At 53.8% G+C, this 21579-nt stretch overlaps 1 protein-coding gene across 3 annotated transcripts; it reads left to right on the plus strand.

The window, feature by feature from the left end:
• The first annotated feature begins 281 nt into the window (after window positions 1–281).
• PDGFB (platelet derived growth factor subunit B) lies at window positions 282–21579 on the plus strand. Of its 3 annotated transcripts, none has more exons than XM_075155090.1 (8): window positions 282–368; window positions 5232–6323; window positions 12919–13015; window positions 16191–16274; window positions 16768–16973; window positions 18688–18829; window positions 19216–19385; window positions 20613–21579. In XM_075155090.1, exons 2-7 carry the CDS (start codon window positions 6168–6170, stop codon window positions 19350–19352), a joined length of 822 nt encoding a protein of 273 aa, XP_075011191.1. In that variant the 5' UTR covers window positions 282–368; window positions 5232–6167; the 3' UTR covers window positions 19353–19385; window positions 20613–21579. The 3 variants fall into 3 exon arrangements, with proteins under 3 accessions (XP_075011191.1, XP_075011201.1, XP_075011209.1); XM_075155100.1 differs by having other exon boundaries at window positions 5460–6323; XM_075155108.1 differs by lacking the exon at window positions 282–368 and having other exon boundaries at window positions 1145–6323.

Genomic DNA, 21579 nt, shown 5'->3' on the forward strand with positions numbered 1-21579 from the left:
AGCGTCACCAAATCCGCCCGCTGCTGGTGTCAGCGCAACCGAATCGGCGCGGGCGGGAGGACCAGCTCTCACGGGTAGTGCACACGGGGCTTTCCACCTCGGCCGATGCCCTGACCCCTGGCAAGCAGTGTTTAGAGTGGGTTTTGCTTTGCGACGTGAGCAGCGATAGCAGGTGGGGGCGGGGGGGAGGGAGAGCCGCTTGCTTTTGGTTTTCGACCCTCATCTTCATTTCACATCATGAGTCATGTTACGTTCTGAGCTGAGTAACTGCTGGGGCTATTTTTACTCCAGCTCAGCAAGCTTCCTTCTCGCTGCTGCCACCGCCACCGCCGCTAGCCGTGGACCCAGGGGCAAAGGATGGGGAGACGGTGAGTGGCAGAGGCCGAGGGCAGGGGAAGCGGTGTTTGGGGCGGTGTCAGTGGAAAGGGGGACCGCTGCCCACCTAATCAATTTGGAAACAAAAATAGCATATGCCTTTTGAAAAACAACAGATGACCTGCGATGTGTGGTGTATCCACACAGACACATACGTATATATTTATTATACTGGGAGAGGGGAAGGGGGGAGGGAGAGAAATTCCTTTCGAGTGCTATTCACCAGTCTGGAAAAATAAAGAAGGAAAGCAGAACATTTTTTCCTTTCATCAAAACAGGAAAGAGAGGGGGAATGGGGTGGGGAGCAGATCCATAGACATAATGGATGGTTGCCAGAGTAAGGAAATTGTTCCCTTCTACCCTAAACTTGGGGGTTGGGGGGGGGGAGAAATACATGGTAGCGTGAGCAGGGAAGGCTGCATCCCCTCCTCCCCACCTGGCGTAGGAACGTGTATGCACACGGGAAAGCGCTGGGAAATCAGTCCCCCCAGCTTTGTCTTCTCTCTTTGAATCCTGCTCGAGCTGCACATCCGCAGAGATGTGAAATGCTTTTGCCTTCTTCTTCACCCCAAAGTGCGGGGCAGCAAGCTGGGGCCGGCGCGAGCCCTCTCCCTCTCTGCCGTTGTCAGGGTCCGTGCTCTGCCCTCTGCATGCTGCTGTGTGCTTGTCCCCCTTCCCCATCCTCTCCTCTCTGACGGGTTTCTGCCAGGAATGGCTGCGATGAAGGCGGTGAGGGGCTGGGGGAATCCCTCCGCTGGGGAGAGACAGGCAGCGGGGGGGGTCCTGGAGGAAGCCTGGCAGGTCCCATCGAACGCCTGCTCGCCAGGTGACACCTTCCCTTTCCTCTGGAGCCAGTTGCTCTGTGAAGGCTTTACTCATCCTTGGAAAGCATTTTCCCTGCCAGCACCAGGGGCGAGAAGGCGAATTATGCAAGCCCTGGGCACCCTGAGGCTCTGCCTTTCTCCAGCACCAAATATAACCAGACCAGGCTCCTTGCCTGCCTCTGTCTCCTTCCTTTGGTATCTCTTCTCCTTCCCTCCTTTCTTCCTCGGTTAAACCAAACTCAGCCATTAGGAAGTCGGGGCAGCTCCCGCAGCCGCAGCCTCTGGGGCAAATGGTGTAAACAGCAATGTAAGCTACGTACGACGACTCTGTTCTGATCGCTTGGGTCGGGATAAACCTCACACAACCGGGCGATGTGGCGTAAAACCGATGCGCCCACAGAACGGGCCTCCTGGTGTAAACTAGGCATAAAACTTACTCTAGGTGCTTCATTTCAGTGTCACGGCTGCTCCCCTCCATTGACGGCTGCGGCAGCCCCGCGGAGTAGGCGTAGGGATTGCTCATCGTTCTCCTGAACTTAGAGACCGGAGCTGGAGCAACACCTAAGTTAGATACCTTGAGTGGGCGGACTGACTACACGTTGGCTGTCAACACCTCCTAATTTCTTTCCATTGATTGTTTTTCAAAATAGGACTCATCATGGAGAGGCTGAGACATCTCAGCTGTTCAGACTGAGTCTTGCTTTCCATTGTAAGCCCTGTTTTTCTTCCTGCTGTTTCACAATTCTCTCCCCCCTCTAAAAAAATGTAAAAACAAACAAAAAAAAGAAGATATCGCCCCTCACATCGTGCCTCTGTGGATGGTGGCTAGTAGATAATTTTTTCCACCGACATGAGATGAGGGGAGAGCAGCCTTGCAGCAAGGAACTGCCTATTGTCCTCGGACACGTGTTGCCCTCCTCCCTAGTGATAAGAAAATAACCGAGGAGATGAGTTCAGCTGTCCACAGGTTAGAAAGCTGTAGTGGTGGTGAAAGTGTTTTAATAAGAAACCTTGCTACAGGCTCTTATGAAATCTCTGTTTTTGTTGCGGTTTGTCTGCAGGGCCGTTGCCAGCTAGCACAGATGCGACTGGACCTTGTCAAGTCGCGATGCTCTAACGGGATATTTTTACGGTCCAGCCGCTTCATGTAGCCTTGAAATATCTTCCCACATGTACAGTGGTGGTTTCAAACCCTTGTCCTGTGGCATCTGGGACACTGATAGCCCCGCAGGCCTCCACACCCACCCCACAGGCCAGGTGAGGGGAAGACAGAGTCGTCCCCATTAGATTTAGGGGTTTGTGGGATAAATGACAAGCTAATTTCACAAAAGCAAGAGAATCAAAGGAGCACCCGCCCGGCTCAAGGCACAGCAGTTTTAAGTGCATGTGCCCATATTGAACTGAACGCCAATGAGACTCAACGCCTTTAGTGAGTCTAAAGACCTCACTAGAGAAAAATCTGTCCCTGTCTTAAAAGCAGAAAGAGTAAGGAAAAGCGACTGAAGCCTGAGCGGCTTGAATATAATTTTGCTCTATTTCCAGGCAGGGTCATAGGTAGATGATTAATCAAATTCCAAACATCCTCTTCCTTGCCGTCTGGAGGTTTAACAGGGATTAGCTTTTTGTTTCTGATGTCGAGCTTCTAAAAACTGCCGGGCATCATCCACATGAAAATAAATAACTCTATTTCTATCCCAGCTTGCATGTAATGTAGCCGGATATTTAAAAAAAAAAACCACACCACACATAGCCCCCCTCAAAACCAGGCCCTGCAGAAGCTCTTGTTGCTACCGAGCAAGAAATTCGCAGCAATCCCTGCTAGCTTACTGCTGAGTCCTTCTCCTCTCCAGCAGTGATATCTGTCCCTGCTGAGGAGTTTAATCAACCCTCCCACACGCAGGCTGTTCTCTCCTGGCCAGGCAGCCACTATGGTGTGGGGGACCCCCTACACAGCTTGAATAAAGTGGCGTGAAGGTGGTGGAGCCACGCCAGGTTATTTGAGGGCAGAGATCCTCAAAGGGCACCTGAGCCTCCATTTACCCCTTATGAACTTTAAACACGTAATGGGGTCATGGACATTCGGGACCTATGAGCTGCCCTCAGCTCCCTCTACACAGATAGAAGGACTGGTTTGGCCATCCCAAATCTTTGGCTTTCCCCCCGCTGATCACCAAGGAGCCCAGGGCTATGGCGTTCCTTTGGCTGGTGCCATCTGGAGCGAGGTGAGATGGACCCTGGCCCTTTTAAAACCTTTTTTTGGAGCCTCCTACAGATCTCAGAAGGAGTTTCAGTGCCCAGGTAGACGTTAGGGTAGTAGCTCCACCCTGCCGGGGGGTCAGAACCAAATTGTCATCACATGAAATGGTTGGTATGCCGCTGGCAGGCCAGGATGGAGAATGAGGGGAATTCTAAGAGCGTCCTGAGGAATTTGGGGTGGGACAGGGCTAGCATGGCCGGAGCATCTAAGGTAAAGTCCTGTTAAGGTCTCTGGCAGTGGAAACAAGCAAAGGTATGCGTTGCATTTCCACTTCCTCCCACTTGAGCTCCAAAATTGGGACCGAGCCACTTCAGACTTGGTTTGAGGGACTCCCAGGACACTCCTTATCTCTGCACCCATGCACCTCAGATGGCCCGGGCTTTGGAGCTGGCATGGCTCTGATGAACTCCTCCCCTGTGGGGAAATCTGCCCGCTCTTCTTCTGGGTCAGGGTGAAGTGATCCCTCGTGACCCAAGAGCGTCTTGACACGCTGCCCTACCGTAGGACCTTTCATTTTGTGTTTGAGTTACCTGTCTCTGTGATGGGAGGAGCAGAGGAGCTATGCTATTTTAAGAAAGCTGTGGAGGACCCCCAGTCCTCCTTGTGTCCCTGTGCTTCCTGACCAACATCCACATCTGTGAGACCAAAGTCAGGTTCGGGGGTGTAGCTAGCCAAGCTGGGGGGTGTTGTTAGATGCCTACTACAGAAGAGCATTTGGTGGCTGCCTGCTGCTCAGTTCTGGTAGCTGCACCTCATACCCGGACACTTTGGATGGTGCAGACGCGAGTGCTGGTGCGAGACCGTGTGTTTTGGAGAGGGTTGGCTGCATGAGACTCGCAGGCACCTAAATAGTCTAAGGAAGCATGTGTGATGCTGTGAGCTGAGGCCACTGGTATGCCGGTGGGTGTATGTATGTGAGAAAGGAAGAGAGAGGGGGAGAATGAAGGAGAACACATGGATGCCCAGGGATGTGTGAATGAGACAAAATTTGCACATAGCTGTGCATGCGAGAGGCTCAAATAGAAGCGTGTGCGTAGCATAGAAAAAGCAGGGAAGATGCTTGGGATTCAGAGCGAACGCCTGCCGAGTGCCTGCGGTGCATGACGGTGCAGGAATGTATCGGTGGATACGAGCCTGCACAAAGATGGTGCAGAAACCCCTCCTGGTCGTGCCCGGAGTGTGCTTTGCGAGCGTGCAACTCCGCATCGGGAGATCGCTCGTACGTACATGAGAGGGCGTGCGTACGGGTGTTTTTTCAATAGGATATGACTCTTTCTTGAACTCACCTGTTAGCAGCCTTCCCCTCTCCATCCCTCTCCCCCCCCAGCAAATATCTGCTTGCTTAATTTCCCTTCAGATGTTTATTATATCGTGGAGATAATCATGCAGCAAAATACCTCCCGGTGCCACGAGCAACACCAGATTGTCTTGTAGGAACGTTTAAATTTCTCTGGCTTTTTTTTTCCCCTGCACACAAAGAGATGTAAGATATTAAAGCCATCTCTCTCCCCGGAGCTAGTGGTATAGCAGGGCAGGAAAGAAGGCGAGTGGAGCTTAGAGAAATGGGCTCCAGACTGCAATAGCGAGAACCCGGGGCCAAAAAAATAACAAACTACCGTGCCGGGAACTCCTCTCTTCTTATCTCTTGCCGAGGAGGAAGGAATTTCTGTCCCCATTCCTCACGCGATATTAAAGCCACATTATACGGGTTATTACAGCATTAGTCATTTTTAATTAATTTATCATTTAAATTAACACACTTTTTATTTTGTCAGCAATGGACTGCTACTCCCTCACTAGATTTTTCGCCTTGATACCCAGCCAAGAGGAGGATGGCAAGCTATGCTCCACCCATCTCCTCTCCTTTATAAAAGGAGCAGCCCCGAGTGCCAGTTTAGTCTCTCTTGCAGCTCGCAGACTAAAATAAAGACCCATCGGCTCACTCGCCTCCCCTTCAATTTTACCTTTTCTGCCTTTTTTTTTTTCCTTTCTTGTTGCAACAGAGCGCGGGAGGCAGTAGCGGCTTCGCTCTGAGGCTTGTCAAGGCTCAGCGCACGCACGCACGCACACACACACACACGCAACCCAGAGCAAAAACATTTGCTCTCACCTGTCTCCAAACCCAAAGCAAACCTCCCGTCCAGGCAAAACACCAACACTTCGAACGAGAAGGCACCCAAGCCAGAATCTAATGTAAGGGGAAGAAATTCAATGTGCAGTAGCAACTTTTCGCTAAAAAGCAAGCGGGCATAAGGAAGAGAAGGAGCATTTTAAGAAAAGGACACCTTAAGGAAGAAGATCTTATTTTTTGGATTTCACACCAAACTTTGGAAAAGTTTTTTTTAATTATTATGTTGTGCATCTTTTTCTAAGAACATTGAGTCGTTGTTACCTGTATGTAACATTTTTTACATATACGTATTTTAAAAAGGAAGAAAATCAAGAGGAAAAATAGCATGTGGACCTCCTAGCAAAAGGCAATACTGAAGCATCCCTTGCGGCGAAGGGGACGCACACCCTGGATGCGTATAATTTCGAGGGACTGCATTTTCTTTCCACCGGGCTTATGAGATAGCACAGAGGCAGGCGAGTCACCGAGAATTACTTCTGTCTCCCCTCACCACCACCACCACCTCCCCTTCCACGGGCTCCTGCAACTCTTCCACCAGCAGCCGGGCTCGGAGGCGAAATGGGAACGCGCGGCGCCCTCGATGCCTGAGGCCGGCCGGCCGCGGGGCTGTCTGCGGGAAGCGCTTCCCTCCCGGGGCTCGCCGTCCATGTGCCCGCAGCCGGCGGGGCCTGAAGTCGGGATGAATTTCGGCGTGGTTTTCGCGTTCATCCTCTCCCTGCCCCTGGCCCGCCTGGAGGTGAGTTTCCGTCGCCGGCAGCGGGCGGTGCTGCCGAGCTGCGAGCCCCGGAGCGGGTGGCGGGGGGAGACCGGCGGCGGCGGCGCCTCCCGCCCCGCAGGTGCGGCGGAGTGAAGTCCGGGGGTGGCCGCAGCGGAGCGGAGCTGCACGGCGGGGGCGAGGAGCCCGGGGCGGGCGGCGGCTTTCCTGCCCCTTTCTGAGGGAAGGGCTCCGCAGGCGCGCGGGCACGCTAATGGCGGTCAGAGCCGGCCGCCCCCGGCCCTGAGGGGGAGCGACCGTTGGGGCCGGTTTCCCGCCTCGCGGCGGGGGCTGCCCCTCCTCAGCAGGGGTCGCCTCCCCTCAGGACGGGCCGCGCCGGGGAGGCTTCGCGTGGAAATAAACCCACCCCCGTGTATGTCCCAGGCTGGAGTCAGCGCCAGGCTGGTGGGGAAGGGGAGACCGGGCTGAAGCGGTTAATGCGGGAGCAGGGGTGCTGCTGGGGAGTCCCGGGGAGCCCGCAGCCTCCTGCCCCGCCGGCAGCGTTGCCCAGCAGCTGTCACCCCGGGGCGCGGCGCCGGCCGGCAGCTCTGCCGAGCCTCTCGCTCCCTCCGATTATTTTGGCATCGCGGCAGCGGCGTGTGCAAGGCAGGGACCGAGGCCCGGTTGCCACCTCCAGAATAATGCACGGCGTGAAACCCAGCCTGGCATCGCCAAGGGGCCGATGGAGAAAGGGCAGGGGGGCTTTGAAAGGGGCGAGGACTGGGACAACGTGGCTAGAGACACCGACACCAGGGTGGCACAGTTATTCAGTAAGGTGTGTGTCTAGCCGGGGCCATGGGAAGAGGCAGGAGATGAGTGTCTCTGCTGCGCTTGCACCGTCACACAAACATCTTGTCCTGCTCAGGAGGAAGCCAGGGTGGGGGCCAGGTGGTAGAATTGACTGATGAACATACACCAGCTTTCTTTGGTCTCCCCACATGGAAATCAAAGCCTCTTTTCCCCCTGAGTCATGATTGAGGAAGAGGAGCCCCTGGCCCCCAAGTACTTTGACTTCTGCTGCCACGTTTTATCATCTGATTGTGTGCAGATTGAGGGGATCAGAAAGCCCCCAACATTTATCCACAGCGCTCGGTTCCCAGTTCAGCTCTATCCAAAGTGACTCTACCCATGGCTTGTATTTGCAGCTTGTGGATTGTCAGGGGCAGGAAATATCCTTCCACCAAAACTTTCCTCCCTTTGCATCATTTCTTTCTCTTCCTTCCTCATTTTCAGGCAGCCCCTCTTGTGGGCGGCAGGGAAGGGGATGGGTGCGAAGCATCGCATCACCTCCTTATGGGCCCGTTTTGCCCTTGCCCAAGCCACAAAGGGAAGCAGTTAGAGCTGTGGGCTGCCCAGTGGTTATGTTTGTTTTGGGCAGAGGATGGCATTTCCTCTGTGGGTGGCTCAGATCTCTTTCTGCCATGCAATGTGAAACATCAGCTATGGTTGGCGCTGGGGAAGGGTGAAGATGGAAGTGTCTGATCCCAGGGGCCTGTTATTCTGCACCGTAATCACATTAAAAGACTACACAGCTCCATGACAGCCTAGTAGGGTTAGCGTTCGGTAATTCTGGGTGTCGGTTTCTTGGGAGGAATCATGATATTCATCATTTTATGACCAGAGAACCAAGAAGGTTTCTGCTTGGGTAGATGCTTCTGCCTGCAGCCAGCCCCCACATCTACTTTGAGGGCAGTGTGTTGCACCTCTGCACCAGGCGCATACAACGTGACTCCTACTAGGCTGCTGAACCACAGTCATCCTCTGAACAGGGCTTGCACCTCCTCCCCAGCCCTGTCAGAGAAAGTGCACGGGGAACAGTAGCTCCCTCTGATCAGCAGAGGCCTGAGCCGGGAGATGAAGCCTCCTGAGTCCCTCTCCCTCTTCGATCACACCCATCTGGAGCTGGAGGGCCCTGGAGCTCTTCCAGCAGGAGGGAGTACGAGCCTCAGCGGGAAGGTATTTGCCAGTTGGGAAGCGAGGATGCTAAACTGATTTGCATTTGCCCCGCGGGCTGTAATAGTTGCCTTGCAACATTTACAGAGATGGGCTGAGCCCAGCGTGGTTGTGCTGGGGTGAAGCCCCACTGGCAGGGCTTTCTGGAATTCCTGAGGAATGGGGTGCGGCTGGGCGCTTGCTTATAACCTCGGCCCAGCTCCCCATTGCGTCTTCCTGGTGCAAGGCTTCCGGGCTCTTCCCGAGTCTTCCTAGCATGAGGCTGTGACAAGGACAACACAGTGGAAGCCAGGATGGATGACATGTCTGGGGTGAGCTCGTGGAAGGAGCCAGGCGAGTCGTCCCTGCCTCCCTCTCACCGTCAGCTGATGCGCAGTAGCAGGAGAGAATGACAGTGGTTCCTGCGCTGTTTCCAGTGCTGCCGGTACACAACCGGCCCTGGGGGTGGAAATGCCTCCAGCCCTCGCAGGGGAGGAGTGGGGGGAGCATGGAGGAGCAGGGTGGAGCAGCGGAGTCCCCCTTGAAATGGGAAAAGGGTGGGTAGGTCTGGCTGTATTTTAGGAACGTGGGCTAGATCAAACGTTAAGTTTGATTCTTTTAAGGGAGAAAAACGTAAGCCGCTGTCCCACGTGGAAGGGGCTCATGTGAGGAGGGTTGTGCCTGCTGCGGGGAGAGGCACGTGTGGTCTTCTTGCAGGCAGATGTCAGGGTCTGCCTGTAGCCAGGAGCGATGCTGGAAGGGTGGAAGCCCTGTGCCAGGGGAGCAAGAGCCCTCTGGGGTTCAGCAGGCTGGTGGCAGGTGCTGCTGGTCTTGCTTTCTGCTAGGGAATGCAGTGGAGTCTCCCCTCGGGGTCCTCATGTCAACTTCAGAAGGAATTAAAATATGCTGTTTGTTTGGGGTTTTTTGCCTAGCTGATCACTCGAGACTCTGCTGCCAAGATCCCCTGCTGCGGTCAGTGTGGAGGTGCTTGGGAAAGTCCTCCTCTCCTGGGCAAAGGAGCAGATGGGTGCTTCCCTGCCCTGGACTGGTGCTGCTGCTACCCTTCTGTCCTTCCGTGTGCAGTCACACATGGTTGTGTAGACACACGACCTCAAAAAAGAGGACTGGAGGAGTCCTCACCTTGGGAGTATCCTTGGCTGGTTTCTTTGAGCCCTGAGGGTCTGCCTTCCCTGCCAGTTGCACAATCTTTGCTCCCTCCTCCTCTGTATCTGCTGTGCTACCAAGAGAGACGCACCTTCAGGCGAGACTCTGAAACCTTGCCTGTGAATAGCCGGAGGGAGGACCAGAGCACAGCCCTGCATATTCCCTGCGCCACCTCGGCAGCGGCTGATTGCAAGGGGACCCTTTCAGCATCCCTGGCGCTCAAAAGCATATGTTGGCAGAAAGCTCCAGAGGCAGGGAGTGGTGGCATTAGGGAGGAGGCTGATTTTGGGAGACCGTGTGTGCGGGGAGCGGGTACGGGGGAATGTCCTGTTTGCAGGGCATTGCTGCACCTGCATCAGTTTGCAGTGGCCAAACAGCATTGCTGACATCTGGGAGGAGGGAGGCAGAGCTGACGTGCTGAGAGGCCCTGGCATCACAGCTGCGGCGCAGAGCGGCTGCCGGGCAGGCAGGGCCCCTGCCCAGGTGCTCTGCTGCCTTGTCTCAGCTGTGCTGTGGCTCTCGCCCCACAAGCGCCAGCAGCCGGGAGAAGGGGAGGGGACGTCCCTGCCAGGGGAGTGGCAGAGTGGGGGGTGCCCCTGCGGTTCAGGGGAGAGCCAGGCACTGGGGGCAGAGGGAGGGAGGGAAGAACAAACTTACTTTCTTCTAGGAATTCAGGGCCTCGCAGGAATACAAGGCCAGGCCTTGGGGCACTTGACAGCCAGCCAGGAGTCCATTGAGACAAAAGTCTTCTTTGATCTGCCGTGCAGTTAAAAAAGGAGATTGTTAACCTATGTTAGACAAATAACTCCAAAGGAGCTGCGAAGCAGGAAAAGCATGAGCTGCTTGGGCTGGTCTGTTGGGAATCCCACCTCCTGCAATGCTCCTCCACCTTCTTACCCCATGGGATCAGATGGAGGTGGCTGGTGGACCTCTGCTTCCCTGTGTCCCATTCCCACCAAGTGCCCCGAGCCCGGGTGTGTGCAGTGCCCTGATCTCAGAGCTTCCTAAGCATAGGGCTGGGATGGGGGGCCAGAGGCACGGCTGTTCCCAGTCACAGACCCCAAAAGGAACAAGGACAAGCTGTGCAGCTCCGGTCTGTGTAGCTGCTTTTAGGCCAGCCTTGGACATGGTTCTGCAGCACAAGAGGAGAGTAAGGAGCTTCACAAGCTTGCAGTTGTCACTGGCAGAGCTGCCTCACAAACCCCAGGAGGAGGACAGTATTATGAGCCGTGTGGGCTGGTGATACACCGTAGCCATGCTGATAGTATCTGCAACAAGAAAAAATTGGCACCTAAAACTGCTGCTGTGAGCAGGGAGTGGAGCTTATTCCTACAGGCAGTCCCCAGCAATCTGGCTCCTGAGGGCCTGCATTTGCAACCCCCGATTCGTATCTGTTCCCCCTGCTCAGTTAGCAAGGTGACACCTCCCAGCTCTTTTCCAAAGTCACCGAGTCTCGTAACACCTGCCCACGCTCTCCCCCAGCGAGTGCCGGAGTTTAAAATAAAGTTCCATTTCCTACACATATTAAGTGTCAGGAAGGACCAGGGGCATCCGTGCACAGCAGCATTAATACACAAATGCATTTGGCTGACAGGTGCAAACATTAATAAGCCTGCAATTTCACCACCCAGCGCTGAGCTCTGGCTGCAAGTACTGGGAATTGCAAATGATCCCTTTTCCAGTAAACGTGTGTGGCGCAAGGCAGGGAAGTGCTGCAGAGCCTCTCTGGCACTGGGCTGTTGGTCCCACTCTTCCTCACGCAGCAGGAGTTGTCAGAAGGCATCTTCATTTTGCAGCTATTCAGTGATCCCTGAATTATACAAGTCTGTCTCTTGCTGTGCATTCATCACTGATGCTGCTTCCCTCTCCCTCGGAGACTGAGGAAGTAATGCCTGGGGATGTAAAATCTGCTTTTTGCTGCAGGCCGACAGCCAGATCTGTGGTGAGATGTGACAGTGACAGTGACGGAGCGGGGCAGAGAGGCTCGATCTGACTCGAGCTCTCCGGTTGGTCTGGTTGCAGAGGTTTAAGATGCTAGTGTTGTCTGCTCTGCAGCTATCCCAGGAGGTTTCTGCCCCGTGACTTGGGCTGCAGCAGCCTTCAAGCCACCGTGTCCTAGTTTAAGTTATAGTGTTAGAGGGTGGGCTGGCAGGGCTGAGGAGGGAGCACTCCTATTGCCCTGTTAGTAGAGGCAAAGGGCGGATGGCCAAGGGACAGGCACACGTGGGAGGGTGCCAGGCTCAAGCAGCCATGCAAAAGTGGCTGCAGGTTTGGGCTAAAGCCCTCAAGGTTTAAAAGCCAACGTTTAACCACCTGCCTGGCGGTTTTCCTCGACTCCAAGCGGAAGAGAAATGTTCTGCCCTGAACGCGGGCAGGGAGGGAATAGCTGTACACTGGAAGGACCACACGCATGCCACCAACTGCCCATAAAAACCCACACGAAGATCCCTGCGTTTCACAAGCACACGAGCCAAGTTCTCCTCTCGGTTACAGGGGCATGTGTAGGGCTGTGGCTCAGATGACATCCAGCACCCGGCTGAAAGAGCAGCTTTTCCGCATGAGTAGCCCTGAATGAAGAGAGCTAGGAGCTAAGCAAACACTTTGGCCAGTACTTTCCTCCGTCTCTTTTTCTAGTCTTTCGGAAGTATCTTTTAATCAGTGCTTGCTTTCCCACACCACTCCTTTGTAGTCTTGTTAAGTGCTGTCTCTGGGGCCCATTCAAGCTTGGTGCCAGAGTAAAATTCCCAAGAGATTGATGGCGTTGCACCTGCCTGCACAAACCCTAAATTTGGCCCATCGTCTGATGTCTATAAACCTGCTTACTTAAGGTTTTTTGGCACTGGCATGCAATCACATCCAAACTCCCATGTGTTTCTTCATCCAAATCAGCTCCTCAGCGGAGCAGCCTTAGCTGCGAAGGTCAATCTTCCTCTCCAACCCCCACCTTTTTTTTTTAAAAGAGTATGCAAATTATGTATATTATTGGACCGCTGTGGTTTGAAAACACACGCGCATGCACACGCACATACACACGATATCTGACAAAGCCCGTGAGGGAGTTTCATAACAGAGGGAAATATTGGGAAGGTTTTATCTGATAGCGTAAGGGAAGTCTGTTAAAACGCCTTTACTGCAGGCAGCAGGAACGAGAGGCCACCTGGAGAAGTCATACAGCACCGGAGAAAGAAGCCTTGCTGGCTGCTTGCATAGTTTCAGGGCTCTGCTGCGCAGCCCGGGTATTTTTTGGCTTTTTCAGTCTCCTGACCGCTTTGTGAGAGGCAGCGAGAGGGGTGCTCTCGCTGTTGCTCAGGTTTCAGGCTCATGCCTTTATGAGGGCATGTCTTCGCATTTCGCCGGTTCTGTCGTGCCTCCTCCGTGCTCCTTCGATTCCCCCCACTCCCGCTCCATGGCGCTGTCAGTATTTGCAGATCTACTCTCTAACGCTTGTTTCTCCCCTTCTTTTCTTTTTGTCATCTGGCAGGGGGACCCCATACCCGAAGACATTTATGAGATTTTGGGTGGCAGCTCAGTGCGCTCCATCAGCGACCTCCAGCGTGCCCTGCGGATAGACTCCGTAGGTAAATCTCCTCTTCACCAAACACTCCTCTATTTTTTCTTAACTCTTTGAGGGGAGGGAGGGGATATTCTGTTTTCCAGCAGGCACACTATCAACAGACCTCACTATAAATATAGGAACCATTCAGGAACTATTTACACACCTAACCCCCCTGAAACCTGTGGGAGTTAGGCAGCTGGATGCCTTTTTAGATCTCCTCCTAGCTGCATGGTCTATCGAGGGACACTGGCTTCCAAAAATGATAGGAGTTGGGCAAGGTAAGTGCAAGGAACTGAGGTCAGCACTTTTCACCCTGGGAGACGCACAGGCAGCAGGGCTTGAACTGGCCAAGGATCAGTTTAGGAGGTGGAGAAACGTGAGGTGGAAATAGGGTGATAGAGGAGGAAAGGGCTGAGTGGATTCTCAGGTTTAACATCCACAAAAGGCCACGGGCTCCCAGAGGCTCTCAGGATGAGAGCAGCAGAGCACGTGTCCATGGGTGAGATACAGGACAGGGGCTAAGTCAGGGTAGCATCGCTTCACCTCCTGCCCGTAGATAAGAGCTCCGGGGGCTGCAGTGCCTCGGGGTCACTTGGCCAGGGCTGAGCGCAGCGAGCGGCAGGAGCGGCGAAGCGTGGAGGGGTCGGCACGTGTGGGAATTGGAGCACGCGCCACGGCGGCTGGGCTGGCCCAGGAATTTATTTATAAACGGTCTCTTCAGAGCAAATTCCTTTCTATTCTAACCCTGCTCCCGCCCGTCGTCCCCCGGCCCCCCCAGCTCGCCTTCTCTCTCGTGTTTTGTCTGTTTGGAGCTTTGTAATCCTTGCCGAGACACTATCTACGGGGGAACAGAATTTCCTGCTTTTGTTTCCTATGCCAGTCCAACCACTGGCGCAGTCTCAAAAGCATTCCCGCTGCCTTTCAAAACGGCCCTGGAGGGGCAGGGGGGGGAAAGCGAGGGGGAGGGCACCAGCTGCGTTCAGCTATTGTTTGCCTTAGAAAGAGGCGACGAGGCTCCCCACCACCGCCACGGCCGCTCCCTGCCCTCACCAGTTCCCTCCTCCTTGTCCACGAGCCACACAATGGGGCAACTTCCAAAATTAGCTGTGCTGGATTGTCCCAGGCTGGTTCCCCCACCCCAACTGTCTTCAGTGCTGACCCGGGGTGTAGAAGGACAACCTGGGGGAGGGAGGGACCCGGTTTTCAATAGGAGATTTGTTTCAAGTCAACAGTTGTTGCTATTTCCCCCCTCCCCCCCACCATCAACTCAACCTCTGCACAAAAGGCAGCCCCCACCCTCGTTTGATAAAATGCCAGGCGGCGCAGGATGGAGGGGTGGGGAAGGAGCGGCTGAGGAGATGCGTGCAGTCTGTCATGTCCCGGTGTCTAAGGAACAGATACATCTCTATCGCAGTTACTAACCGCCCTCACAGTTAAGAAATAAAATGGGCTTCTCTTGTTGGCTGGAAAAGCCCAGGGGTATGGGAGAAGGCTGCAGAGCTTTGAGTCACTGGTTTCACTTCAGGTCCCAGATGGGAAAGGCTGGTCAGGGAAACAGAAAATGGTGCTGTGAAGCTGTCTCTTTGTTGCACCCTGTGGCTCTCATCTGCTCCCAGGTAGTGACCGAGGGGCATCACCCCTTGCTTGCCCTCTTTGGAATGAGTGTATTAGCAAATAAGTGTATTAGCAAAATAATCCCAAAGCGGCTGGGGCTATTCCCTGCGCTGTCCATGCCCCATGTATGTGTCACACCTGCTGCCCTCCACTGACTGCACAGGGAGCCAGGATTAGGCAGCTCCAGGAGGCAGATGAACTGAGATACTGCTCCCCTGACCTTAGATGCTACTGTAGACCTTAACTGTGACTGCCCGCAAAGCAGGCGTGGCCATCTAAGCCAGTCATCCAGACACCCTCTGTAGCCCCCTGGAGAGCTACATGCCCTTCTAGAGCGTGATCCACCAGGTCTCATTTTGGGTGTCTGCCTCAGGGCGAGATGAGTGGTGTCCTAGAATTGATCACACCTCCCCAGCTGCTTTAAAGGGTGTCTGTCTGTCCACCTCACACATAGGTGTTGACTGCTCGGGCGCAGGATTCCTGCCTTGTGAATACAGCCTCTGTGCACCCATCCCAAATCCTTCAGCAATTGCTTCAGAGCTGAGCAGAGAGCAAAGTCCCTGCTCCCCCTACGCTAGAGCAGGACTGAGGAAGCGGGATGGGACATGATAGGTATGGGAAGTCTGCTCCACCGCACATCTGATAAACAGAGATCTTCCACTGGCCCCAAATTCCCTTTAAGAAAATTGCTCCCTTGATGCTGACGTCCATTCAGCTTCCTTCAGCTGCTAAAGCAGGTCAGAGAAGGAAAGAGCTGTGGCTGGGTGGGAGCTATCTCCGAGCGCGGCCATTGTCCGGAGCTCAGGAGGGGCTGCGTGTTGGAGTGCTCCATGGGGATTATGGGCATTTCTCTATTCAGCACTTCCTATGGGAAAAAGCAGTGGGGTGGGAGGGAACTGCTCAGCGCTGGCCTGAATGCTATCTGCCTTCCTCTCCCATCGCTGACTGAATTGCCTCCAGATCCTGCAGCTTACCTTGGAGTAGTATAGGGGAAAAATAATTTAAACTTTATTTTTCTGTTCTTCTGTCATAAAACTGACTCTAACCTAGAGTGGCTGCAGTAGGTTGGGAGAGAGAAAGCAAGCACCCCACCTCCCACCCATCATCCCCTTCACCTGCCCACTCACACCCTGATTCTCCCAGTCCCAAGCCATCCCAGCAAGGCACCGCAGTGTTATATAGCAAACTTTTTCCTGGTCCCATCTGGTCTTTGATCCTCCTTGCCATATCCTGGTCTCAGCCAGCTGATCTGGATCCCTCTGCTACTCCTCTCTGACACCAGGAAGCCCTGCCGTAGGCCTTGTCATTCTTGAGCTGGAGTTTTCCTCTCCCAGACCTGTCTGGGGCCCCTCTTTCATGATGGGCTTGTTGCTTTGAACTGCCTAGCCTGAGCAAAGAGCAAACCTAGAGTGTCCGTGCCCCAGCACAGCTGTGACCTTGCTGGTGGATTTACACCTAGGGGTGTACTAGGGGCCCTGGCTTATCCCACGTCTCTGCATTTTGCCTGGTGAGCAGAGCACAAGTGCCTGCTGTCTTCTCCTGCCTCTACCGAGTGCTATTAGGTCATGTCTTTCCCTTTGCAGAGGAGGATAGCTCGAGCCTGGACCTGAATGCAACTCAGACTGGTCAAAACCCCGTGGCCCTGTCTCGAGAGCGACGAAGCCTAGGTGAGTGGCGGGTGTTGCACCTTGTGATTGTTGGGGCACTCACCTGAGCAGCTGTGGGTGGGTGCAGGTGCACGTCTGAGATACATGTGTGGGGGTAGAGGTTATAGCGTGCATCGATGTGTAGACAGATGAGAAGGAGGGTCTGGGCCTCACGTAGGAGCTGGGTGTTACACCCCAGGAGGGCAGGAGAGGGAGTCTGGAGCTCTGCAAGCTGCTCTGCTTTAAATCCCGCTGGTGCTGATTGGCTTTAAAGAAGTGTTATCTCCTGCCTAGGACTGCCGCTGCAGTAAGAAGCATCGTTTTACTGGGGCCTCCTCCACAGAGCGCGGCTCTGTCCAGGGAGGGAGCTGGAGGGGTGGAAGAAGGAGGAAGAACATGTGTGTGTGTGTGAGAGCCGTGTGGGGTCTTTCTCTTCCAGTAGAGGTGGCTGCAGTGGGTTGGTAACAGCTGCAAAGCCCATTTCATCTCCCCTTCTTCTCTTGGCCCTCCGTAGATGCTCTGGCAGCAGCAGAGCCAGCTGTCCTCGCGGAGTGCAAGACGCGGGCAGTCGTCTTTGAAATCTCCCGCAACATGGTGGACAGCACCAACGCCAACTTTGTGGTGTGGCCACCCTGTGTGGAGGTTCAGCGCTGCTCCGGGTGTTGCAACAACCGCAACGTGCAGTGTCGCCCCACGCAGATTCGCGTCCGGCATGTCCAGGTAAGGGAGACGCATCCTGCTGCTCCCTCCTCCCTCAGCCCACCTCAATCCCTAGCCCCCAAAACCAAAACCAGAGCGGGTCTCAGGTGCAAGGCTCACACAGCTGTCTGTTCCCTCGCACCCTCTCTGCAGTCGCATCTTCTGCATTAGCCACGCAGCGCTGCAGCCTCTGGCGTGGGGTGATGTCCGTGCCGTCTGCTGGGAGGGCTGGTGCTGTCCAGCAGCTGGGGACTGTCACCATAGCAGAGCTACAGGGCACCGTCCCCTGCCGCAGCTCCACGCCGCGGCTATTTCTGTTCGAGGCGGCCTTGTCTGCTGTGTTAGAGCAGAAGAAACGCGATGCTTTCATCGCGGGAACTGTTTTTGATGCAAAAAGAGGAGGACTTGCAGTGTCAGTCTCCATCCTCCCGCTGCTGCTGCAGCTTCTTCCCACTGGAGCAGCTTCTCCTCTTTCTCAGCCCCACGGTTACCTCCTGACCCGCTCCAGCAGCAAGCAAGACACCTGACAGCTAACCTCTTGCTCTGATCCTGCCCTCCTCACAGCTACCAGTGATCTCCTCACAGCTTCCTCCCAGACAGCTTGTTTAAAAATAATACTCATCCCGTACTAATCCTCTGCTTGAGCCGTAAGAAACTCCCCCAGGCAGGCGGCAGAGGTTGGCTGGGAGAGGTTGTATTCACACAGCGCTTTTCATCAGGAAATTCCTTTCTCAGAAAAGCCAGGCTGAATGAGGGAAAAATGGGGGGGGAGCAGGAGTTGTTTTTGTGGAAAAAACAAGTGAGAGGTCAAAAGCCAGCCTGAAAAAGTGACCTGGAAATGGTTTCTTTGAGGACAGAGGTCTCTCTATTGTTTGGCTGGAAGTGTTTGTCTAGCGAGCAGCGTGTGGTCTGAAGCGTGTGGAGTGGGCTTTCAAGGAAAGATAAACAGCCTGGCTGCTTCGGCGCTGGCTGAAGGATGCTGCTGGGGGCAGTGGGTTTAGAGGAATTCAATCCCAGATGCGCAGCAGAGCAAGTATTTATAGCTTGCGGAGCACTTCAGGGACCGCGGTCTTGTTAGATAAGCTGAGTGGGGTCAGGCCCAGCCGCTCCTGGAGTGGGAGGACCCCCTAGAAAGCTCGTGCCCTGTGGTGGGATGTGGAACAGTGAGTCTTCCCTCTGAGTCAGCACTGGTGGAGAGTCCGAGGGAATTTCCAGAGTACCGCCTTTCCCGTGAAACACAGAGCTGAGGGCTTCAGCCCTGCGAGTTATTAAAGAGCTTGAGACAAATTCAGACAGGCCTCAGCAGAGCTGGTGAAGCTGCGTTTGCTTGCATCGGGCCTGAGGTTTTCTCCTTTTGCCCTTCCTGTAGGATCCTGTGGGAATTAATTCTGGTCGCCCCCAGGTCTCCGCCATCACAGCTGTCAGAAACAGGCTAGCGTGTTCTGCACGTCCCATGTTTCTGTCTGTGATCAGCCGGTCATCCTGCTCAAGCAGCGGCAATAGGAACAGGGAAACAATCAGTCACATCCAAACTTGCCTGGTCTAGGTCTGCTCTGCTGGTGTGTGCAGAATTAGCTCCCATACACACCACCCCTGGATTTGAACCACGCTCTATAAACTGCCTTCTGACCCTTTAGGAAGAAAGCCAGTACTGAAGCATACTGACACTGATTGTTTTTACAGAGTGGGAGCTACAGCTGTATTCATCTTTTGCTTGCCTCCCTCTTCCAAATAGGTGAACAAAATCGAATTTGTCCAGAGGAAGCCAAAATTCAAAAAAGTCGTTGTGCCTTTGGAGGACCATGTGCAGTGTCGGTGTGAAGCAGTGTCCCGTCAGCCCCCCAGGAACAGCCGGCCAGGGCCACGTGAACAGAGACGTAAGGATCTTGGCATTAGTAGAGTGGAGGGAGGCGTGAGAAGAGAGACTGGGGAGAAAGGAAAGAGCCCTCGGCGGGTTTCAATCTGCTTAGCTCCAGTGAATCCCACGGGCCTTCGCTGGTTTATACCAGCCGATGTCCCAGCAAGGGGCTGGAACTGAGGGAAATGAAGGAGGGGAAGGTGAGAGGTGAGGGGAAGGGCATCGTGGGAAAAGGGAGAGAGCAGAGACTGCGGAGAACACAGGATGAGGGACAGAAGAATAGAAGAAGGAGGCTTTGTGGCCCTCCTGTTGCAGAGCTCTTTGTTGATAGCGTGTGGGGAAAGATACTTCAACATGACCCAGCTGCCCCTCGCCGTACAGACACTCTCCCCTCTGTTTTGGCAGGCTCGTCACCATCGTTCACTACAGCCGCTGTCTCACAGAGGCAGCGAGTACGCCGGCCGCCGGCGCAGAAGAGGAAACATAAGAAGTACAAGCATGTCAACGATAAGAAAGTGCTGAAAGAAATCCTCATAGCATAGAAGTGCTGGCAGGGGAGAGAGAGCACAAGGCAGGTAACACCAAGCTGCTTTTCCAGTTGGGAGAAATGCTCTCCCAGGGCATGGTTCTGCCCGAGCACCTTGGATGCTTCCCACAGCACCAGCTGCTCATTCAGCGTGGGGCTACTGCAGGGCCTGGGTGTGATAAAACTGGGGCTGACGGAGGGGAAAGGACTAGGCTGGGACCCAACGCGTACATCCTATTTATGGCTCTACGGCTCTTCGCAGGGGTGGAAGGATCGTGCTGCGATCATATTTGCTCTCAGGCCCTGCCCTCCCCTTTCTCTGCCTCCCTTACAGGCAGAGAGTGAGCCTGACTTCTCTCTACACCTAAATCCCCTCGGGGTCCATGTAATTAATCTCTTCTGTGGAGCAACTCCTGTTCTCCTTTCTTTATTGATTCTCCATTGAAAGCAGAGAATTAATGTTGCTCTGGGGATCCCTTTTCCTTTTATTTCATTAGTTGAGTTGGCAGAAAGACTGCAAAGCAGCGACACTTTTGGTTCATCTCTCTCCTAGTGGGAAGCCTGTGTGCATAAGAAAGGTCATACCAGGGGAAAGGAGAACTGGAATCTCTGGCAAGAGATCTGGACTTCGTCAGCCCAGGGTCTGATTCTTCTCTCCCTGACTTGTGTAAACAGGAGCAATTCCCTTGTCATCAGGAGAATTTCACCAGTACAAGGGGAAGGAGATAAGCCCTGGTTCCCCGTGAGAGAGGGAAAGGTGCAGAAAAGAAAGAGGAGGCAGGGCGCGGACCTGGGGTGTTGAATTTAGAGAGAGGTGGCACAGCTTAACAGGGAAAGCCCTGGCCTGTGACTCAGTGGTTCCAGCTCTGCCATGGCCCCTTGAACGATCTTGGGCCGCTCACTTCCCATTCACTTCCCCTCGCCTCAGGAGAGGGGGGCGATGGGCTTCCATCGCGTGGCCTTTCAGGAGACGGGGACGAGGGGCACCAGGCCGTGTCTTGGGATTGGTATTCCCACGCTTAGCACTACGAGGGCTCTGATTATCCCAGGATCCTCCTGGCCAGCCCAAGGTTCCCAGGCTAGAAAAGATGCAAACCCATGCAAATCTCAGCTCTGGCGCAAGCTGTCCAGAGGTAAAAATAGAGAAGGTCAAAAGCCCTCCTGGGCTTCTAATCTGGCACTTCGACACAAACGTTTCCAGAGGAGAAAACGGGAGAGGAGGGGAGTTGCAGGGTTACATGTTCTAATGCCATGTCTGTTTTTGTTTCACTTCCAGGTTTATTTAATATATTTGCTATATTGCCCCCATGGGGTCCTTGGAGTGATAACTTTTCTTCTTTGTCCGTCTGCCTCGACGTCTGATTCAGACGGCAATTGGTGCTTCCCTTTCCATCAGTGGACCTTCTCCCACCAAAGCCTCTCCCTTCTTTCATTTATTAGCATAATTTTAAAATTTTACACACAAAAAAAGGACAAACATGACCTATATATATATATATGAGAAAAGAACAAAGTACAAATAAAACCATGAACCCCGACAGCCACAACATGCGATGAGGACAGGACAATGCCCTCCCTGCTCCAGAGGACAGGATGGAAAATGTGAAAAGGAAAGTGGGTCCAATTTCTTCTGAGAGGAGGAGAAAAACAAACGGACAGAGGGCGGAAGGGGAATATTCTCCCTTCCCCTCGTGTTTCTGGTAAGGCTGGGGGGCCCGGCTGAGATCAACACTTGCACTGGACCTACATTTTGAAAACAGGCATATCTCAGATTGCGAGCGGCGACCGATGATGGAAAATGCACTAAGGACTTTTATCGCCCTACCTGGACAGATATATATTTTTAATGTGCGCGTGTATATTTTATTTTAAAAAAGAAAAACCAAAACCACTAAGATATACAACATCTCGGGGAACAGAACAAAAACAAAACAAAACAAAACAAAGAAGCCAAATGCATTCCCCCCCTCCCTTTCCCCTCCTGCTCCTGGTGCTGACTGGAAGGTGTTTGGATCGTGGGGAAGGAGCAGACAGCGGCAGAATCGTCTCCACGCTCCCGGCCCCTGCCAAGGGGAGCCATCTTTGCACATGCTGGTGGAGAATTCAACTTTCCAGGCTCGGACTCAGATTATTTTTTAAATTCGCTCTGTATGTGTGCGCGTGTATATGTGTGTATATATATATACGTGTGCGTGCGTGTGTGTGTGTATGTGTATTTATACATACATATATAAATATATATA

Source organism: Calonectris borealis, chromosome 1, assembly GCF_964195595.1.
Source record: "Calonectris borealis chromosome 1, bCalBor7.hap1.2, whole genome shotgun sequence".
NCBI classification, from domain to species: Eukaryota; Metazoa; Chordata; class Aves; order Procellariiformes; family Procellariidae; genus Calonectris; species Calonectris borealis.